Here is a 7,486-nt window from a genome sequence, read left to right on the forward strand (position 1 = left end):
TGAATTGAAGTGAATGGGTGGGCGCACACACAGTGATTCCAGTGAGATGCCAACCATCCCGCAGTTACAGTGTGGAATAGGTTGATCAGCCGCCGTTGCCCGAAAACTGTTGGACTAGGCTTGCAATTGCAAGCGGGTGCGACTTTCATCGGTCAGGTTCATCTCTTGGCTGCCTTACCGCAGCGAACGGCGAAGAGCCAACAGAAAAAATGTAGAGTGTGGAAAGCAGGGCAGTGACAAGATATCGCCCTACTTCTTAAGAGACGATTGTGTTCAAGATGTCAGACGCCCTAATCAGAAGCTTGTAAAAATTATCATTCTTCCGAACTTATTCAAGAATGCCGATTTTTTTAAGCTTTCTAAAAACAAAATTCGATTCTGTTATTCTCGAGCGATTCTTTTATAAAACGACTTTCGATGTTCTACAGATTCGATTTGAAATTCTGTTGTGTACGGTAAGTGAACTAGTCCTTCAGTTCGATTCGGTCATATAGATGGAAGAAATATTTTGATACCTTTAAAATATGGCCGCACTATCGTACTACTTTTTAGTTTTTCATTTTCAATCGTGCAGTATAACAAACAATGAAAGATTCATACATATTTAAATAATCCGCATAGCGGATTGCCGTAGCCTATTTGAATTGCAACAATTCCACCAATGCAGATCATTTACATCAGCTTAGATCAAACTTAAAACGGATCTCTCATATTTGATTATGGGTGGACGGCAGTAAAAGAATAAAAAGATTTTGACTTTCAATGAACTTCGACATAGTAAGATGTTGTATTGATTTTTATTGTGCTGTACACGAGGTTGTTAAATGATCTTATTGGCTAACGTTTCGGCAAAATCGCCTTCTTAAGAGCCTAAAATGGGCGATTCAGTTCACAAATTAAACGATCGAACCTCTTCACAAGTAAACAGATAAGCTCCATGCCTACTTTTTCAATCACCAACTTAGCGACTACACTGAATGCTCACCTTGGATCGGATACGTCCAGCATGGACCGCTGACTGATCGATCACAAGGGCCAAGGATTCGAATGCATGATTTGAATCAGAAGAACGATATGGTGCGAGTTCCAACGTTATCGAGAGACATTCGTCCTTGCATGGTTGTAAGAGAACCCGGTGATCACGGAATCGTTGCCACTTGCGCTAGAATGAAATCTAATCATCTCGCACCACTGAAAAGAGAAGAGCCGAAGTGAAGTGTCCAACTCATATGATCATATGATCATTCATTCTTGTCTAATAAATCCATTATCATACTGACAGGACCCCATATACGAGCCTACGAGCCCGGTTGTTACAATCGGGTCGAATCGAAGTGAAGCTCGGTACAGTTGCGTTAGCGGCTGCGTACGATGCAGCACTGTGGAGCTAGCGGTTGAGATCGAGGTGAGGTCACCTCGAACAGCAGCAATGTCTCATGCTAGCAAGGATCCCATCTTGATCCCTAATCGCTATGTTCCACCGCACCGCTTCGAACGCAATCGCTTACGCAATCTACACATCGCTCTGACCCAACTATACCTCCTGGCCCTGTTTGTACAAAATGCAATCATCAGGCACTTGCGTATACATCCTGGGTACGTAAGAGCTATGCAATTTGCACAGTTATATCTGTGAACTCTATCTACATGTTACGAAAAGGTGCTGTCGTCTAGGATCCGTCCAATACTCTGCAAAAATGGGTCAAATGCCTGGAGAAGGCGTGGAATCTGTGGTTATAAACTCTCTGCTCCATTACGCTGGACTGACGGACATTGTCGACGTGAGTCACTCGGTGTCGATAAGCAGTTCACACGAGATGTCAAGTCTCGTAGGATATGGAATAGTGACGAGAGAATGTGTTTAGTGTGAGCTCTTGCTGTATCGAGAAAGTGGGCAGAGCTGTGCTCAAAGAAGACACGCCCCTACGAAGGCACGGGCAACCATCTCAGGTGATAATATTAGCTCACCGATTAAGTCAACTAAGTCAGTATGCTAAAATCCTCATCATTGTGGGGGTAACTATGTTCTGTTGATTTGAACTTTTTCAAACGAATTCCACTAAAGATGACGAAGAGCAGGTGAATAATGGGATTGGCTGGCATAGACACCTCTATCATTTCCATTCGAGTGGACTAGGTTGTTGTAATCGTTTCTCACAGCTATCGCTCAGCCACCTACTTTGTTCTCATCAGCATCGCCGCAGTATATGGTGTACTTTTTGATGGTGATGACGGGCCGATCTCTCGTGCGTGTTTCCTGCACTGCAGCAAAAGACACACAGAGATATCGCAGAAGCCTAGACAGGGGGGACCGTTCGAGTTCACTCGCTAGTGTTCGCCAGTTCAGACGAAACGAATGGTTGTTGCCAAAGATTCCATGCTCCCTTAAGGGAATTGACCTTTCTGGTTATGGGCTGCTTCATTGAGAGATGGAATGTTTGATTTAGAACATCTCTTCTTTGTGGACAAATCTGAAAACTATTTTATGGTTCACAAAATCTTCAATGACTATGCATAGCAGCCTGAAAATTCAGCACATTTCTTTTACTTTTTCTCCAAAAGTCGATGACACGTGGTTCAACATTTAAAACTGGCTTTATCTTCAGGTCAACGAGGCAATACTTTTTTCGTTTACAGAGTTGGGTCTGGTTACTTGATTATTTACTAAAACGTTCCCACTCCCACTAAACTTCCAGTAATTAAGAAAGCTGACGGATTCCTTAAGCAAATTAGTAATTAGAGGATTCTTTGCTTGTATTAAATATCTGTGTAAGGATAGCCTCTGATGAATAAATAGTTATCCATGAATTCTAAGAAGATTCTTTTTTATATAGTATAAAGAAAAAGTAGTAGAAATTTAATAGGTTTTATTAACATGAGGTGGTGAAAAAAATAGTAGTTAAATAAGCTGCCTTGTCCATAACTTTTATGAGAGCAACTGTCACCGTCCCATAGATTTGTGCCGACATAATCATAAGGTCCTATACGTTGACAAGCACTGATAAACATCCAAGTGATCTTATTTCCTCCTTACATCACAATTCAATAACAATTTTATTCAAATTCAACAAAAACAACAGCTCAGTAACAATAACAAAGAGATATTCACTATTTTACAATATCAATAAGGTCATATGCATATTCAAAAATAACCTCTGCGGAAGGACGAAGTGCGCATATAAAAGTGTGGACTTTTTGGAGATTTTTCATCCTGTGCTGTAAATCAATTCTTTTTTTCCGTCGAACAATATGCGTTTGGTGAGTTTTGGAGTCAGATAGTTGCTTAAAGACAGCGTCCGACGAAATGTTCGATGCTAAGGTCCCTTCACTGTTAGGTGCCTACCGATAAGTGTTGCAAATATTATAGCAAAAACGTAAACGTTCCCAGTATAAATCATACTAGTATGGATGGATTAGAAGCAGTTTCCATTTTTTGCGACGATACAACTTTTAACACCCGCTCGAGTGGTGGAATGAAAGCATACACGATGGATGTCATCGCATGTACAAGTGTAAAGAGTTATTTCGTTGCGAAAACAGATGATTTTTCTCATTATGGACCAGCACGTGTTCCCATTTCATCAATCCTATGCGTACGGAGGATTGTGTCGTTGTGTAAATTGATCCCTCAAGTGCATCTAATGCCTGTATATCGCGAATTTGTAGGTGATAATTGCAAACTACGTTACCCAATTCAAATCCATATTTTCCTTGGAGTGGAACTCAGTGGGTAGAAATTCTCAGAGTGCTGACTTTTAGACGCTCTCCTATATTGATGACTCTATAAAAACATAATTAAGAAAAAAAAGAGATTTAATTCCAGATAATTTCGTTCCTTCTCATCCTCGCTGGCGGTGTAGGTAAGAATAAATTATAGTGAGACATTCTTCATGCTCTTTTTATTCCTAGCAATTTTTCGCAAATTATTTTTCGAACTTATATTCAGATGCTCAAACCACGACCACTACTGTCGCCACCACAACTACAGCGGCTGGCACCACAACCACAACAACCAGAATCCCGACGACTACGACTGCAGCGGCGCCGCGTACGTTCCTGATTCGTCTTTTTATATATCGAGTATGCACTGGATCAGATATCCCATGGATAATTCCAGAACCAGTAACACCAAGTTGTCCTAATCCAACAATGAGTAACTTCTTAAGAACAGTTTTTCTCAGTTATCACAACAATGTCAGGTATTCAAGAATAATTACTATATTCATAGTAGAATGAATTATTCGTGAATGTTTAGAGGAAGAATTGCTCGAGGACAAACGGAAGTGAATGGGAATTGGGGTATTGCTCCCCCAGCATCGCTCATGCATGAAATGGTGGGTACAGTGAAAAGTTAAGAAAAATCCTGAAAACAACTGAAAAAAAGAATTTTTTCTTCGAGTTCGCATTCTTAGGATAGATTACGTAGGGAGGATGCATAGGCGGTAACACTTATGTTCGTCTTTTGGACCGCAACGCATGCTCGCCTCCTCTGCTACGCAAGCAGTGTTTTCTGGTGATTCATGCAATGCAGTGCAATTTTTTTTTCTAAGTTTGTATTCCTGGATTATACTACGGAAGAAAAATGTATAGAAGTAGATGTTCATGTTCGTTCACTTCTACACATTTTTCAACTTCTTTTTCGATATATAATCCTACGTATGGACGTGCGTTGCGGTCGTTCGAGTGAACATAAGTGCAGGTGAGGCAAATAGGTCCCAGTCACTACAATGACTATAGTCATTGATCTATTTGCTCTCTATTCCGTAATTACGCGTGTAATTTTAATGCTGTTGATCAAAATAAATAAGTCTGTTATTTATTTTAAAACAAAAAAAAACAAACAAACAAGTAAATAAATTACTGCTATAGAAATACGACTGTTGGGCAGAATCGTACGCACAATCACATGTACGAAGTTGTGATGGGAAACTCTCGCCGCCGGAGTCAAGACCCGGTTACAAGGAGAATATCCATATTTTAAATACTCTAGCCACTGATGATGCTGGAGCTGCACAGAATGTGAGTGAACTCGTCCGCCTGTTCGTCTGTCTGCACGTTTGTCTGTTTGTTCGTCTGTTTGTTTGTCTGTTTGTTTGTCTATTCACCTTCCTTCCAGGAAAGAAAAAAGTGCTTTTCAGGCAATGACCACATGGTGGAACCAACTTGCTGCGAACGGAATTCGTACAGATATGCTTTTCAGCTCCGAAGTACGGCATCGACCAACTAATATTGTCACCAAATTCACAAAGGTGGGACCTTTTTGGGACACTAATTTTTCACGACACATTCAATTAACTAAAACTATCAAATGATGATGTATTATAAAGTGAAGTAATGTAGATGGCTTGGTGGAACAATAAACGTGTAGGGTGTGCAGTTCAAAGATGTCCAAAATTCTACTTCGTCTCCTGCATGTATGGACCAGGGTAAGATTTTTCTCAGTGATAATTCTCATCGTTAGAAAAATAATTGTAATCAATAATTCCAACAGATAATATAGTAATTAATTTTGGGGTAATAATTAGCTAACGTAATAATTAATTTTCAGAGGGAATGATGTTGGGGAACACGTCTACAATGTTGGCGCCGTGTGCTCTGGATGTCCGGCCAGTTGTAATCCTCTAGTCGGACTTTGTCCGTACTAGATCAGCGTTTTTGATTGACTGATTGATTGATTGATTGATTTGAACGATAATCTGATGGGATGAGGCTGAGAATGTTTTCCTTATTATAAGGTTTCATGTAGTCAGAAATCGTCAAATGTTCGTTACGATAAACTGCCAAACATAATAACTCGATTCCGGAGTCTTTCGGGGAATTTTCCAGAAAATGTCATGTTTTTCACTTTGTATTTGCGATGGAAAAACAGATATGAAATAAAATCATTGGAATTTTTGTGTATGTGGGTGGTGCGAATCATTCGGATATGGCTGTTTGTGCTTCAATACTCATCATAATACCTAAGAATTCCCATATTTCTGTTCATCTCCTATCAAAGAACACTAGGAATGTGCTAGAAACTGTTCGCAGCGAACAGGATTCGAACCTGCGCTTGCGAAGCCGAATTGATTTCCAGTTAATCTTCTTAACCAGTCGGACATCGCTGCCTATAGTTCAAAGGCTACCACGATTAGCTTCAATTTAAATTTTTATCCGTCCACGTTACGAAAAAGCTGTACAAAAATTTCGCAGCAAACAAGATCCGAATCTGTGCTGGAGGACAACGAATGATTTCAGGTGAATCTCCTTAAAGGCATCACTCCACGAATCTGGGGTGGTGGGATTTCAGGTGGGTTATGCCCATACGGGGTCATAGATTATGGAGAGGAGGGTGAGTCTGTCTGTTCTTTTCTCTTCCTAACTGTCGTAAAAAATGGCTCGGAAGATGCGGCACGTGCGCAAGCCTGGCGCAGTTCAGTCGAACTCGTTGTAGGAAATAGCGCGCCGGAACGCTTGAAGCCGTACTTTGCGGGCCGTTTTTCTACGGCAATTAAGAAGAAATGGACGGACTCACCTCTCTCCATAATCTACGACTCCGTATAGGCCTAATTCACCTGAAACCTGCACCACCCTAGATTCGTGAGGTGATGCCTTTAAAGAGGTAAGAAGTCCATTGTGGCTCCAAGATCGATGGTTCGAAGCCACCTTAGCGCCAACAAACTTCTTCGTGCTCCTGAAGTTGATAAATTTGAACCAGACTTCTCTGGGAGGATAAAAACGCTAATTTGATCATGGACTGGCCCTCGTAGGTCATTGTGTAGGCGAACACGAGCTCCAAAAACCCCAGCGATTCCGAATTCCCCGTAAAACGAATTGGCGGATTCCGTTGCGAAGTGATACGCTAGAGACTTTTCTGTACTTGATCAACTATGTAGATGTCGATTTTGCCAACTCACTCAAAACAACGTGAAAATAATCTGGTTCGGTTTATTAAAGGCAACATATAACGAAATTGACGATACTGTGATCGATGGGAGGAAATATAGAGCTTAGGATGTGGGTTACGACTATGATCGTGGATTTATTCATTCCCTCTCTATCTCCTAATTCTAATCATCCTGAAAAACTTAGTGGGAATTGCCTCTGCTTCCATGGGATACGTTGGAACGCCCCACCCTTGTACATGTTTCATTTTCTTCAGCAACCTGTTCACTGGTTCTACTGCTGAGGAAACTCGCATTGACCACTCGCTTGTGGACATGGCGCGTCTCTTGCGTAGGAACTGAGACCGTTTTCCACATCTTTTTCTATTACAATCAGGGAGAATTGAGCACGGCGATGTTTATTCTAAAAATCTACCACCCAAGCTGTATTTTGTCCTCCGGAGACCGTGGCATTGTCAATTTCGTGGTATGTTGCCTTTAAACGGATGCGATCGAAGCGGCGCCGCGGAGCAAACGATACCGTTCGAGATGTGACCATCGCTGGATCCATCATCCATCATCAACAATGAGGTATATAGCATAGACCGAATGGAATAGACCTC

The 7,486-nt window shown here is 41.2% G+C and overlaps 1 protein-coding gene across 2 annotated transcripts; it reads left to right on the plus strand.

Annotated features, from left to right (window-relative positions):
• Window positions 1–1,562: 1,562 nt before the first annotated feature.
• Window positions 1,563–5,645, plus strand: RB195_012195 (uncharacterized protein; the record flags this gene model as incomplete). Of its 2 annotated transcripts, XM_064193942.1 has the most annotated exons (10): window positions 1,563–1,596; window positions 1,675–1,781; window positions 1,866–1,950; window positions 3,947–4,048; window positions 4,118–4,199; window positions 4,256–4,334; window positions 4,870–5,019; window positions 5,139–5,249; window positions 5,341–5,426; window positions 5,549–5,645. In XM_064193942.1, the coding sequence occupies 10 exons, from the start codon at window positions 1,563–1,565 to the stop codon at window positions 5,643–5,645; spliced, it is 933 nt and encodes a 310-aa protein (XP_064051525.1). The 2 variants fall into 2 exon arrangements, with proteins under 2 accessions (XP_064051525.1, XP_013308073.2); XM_013452619.2 differs by lacking the exons at window positions 1,563–1,596; window positions 1,675–1,781; window positions 1,866–1,950; window positions 3,947–4,048; window positions 4,118–4,199 and having other exon boundaries at window positions 4,248–4,334.
• Window positions 5,646–7,486: the final 1,841 nt, after the last annotated feature.

This window comes from Necator americanus, chromosome III (genome assembly GCF_031761385.1).
Source record: "Necator americanus strain Aroian chromosome III, whole genome shotgun sequence".
Lineage (NCBI taxonomy): Eukaryota > Metazoa > Nematoda > Chromadorea > Rhabditida > Ancylostomatidae > Necator > Necator americanus.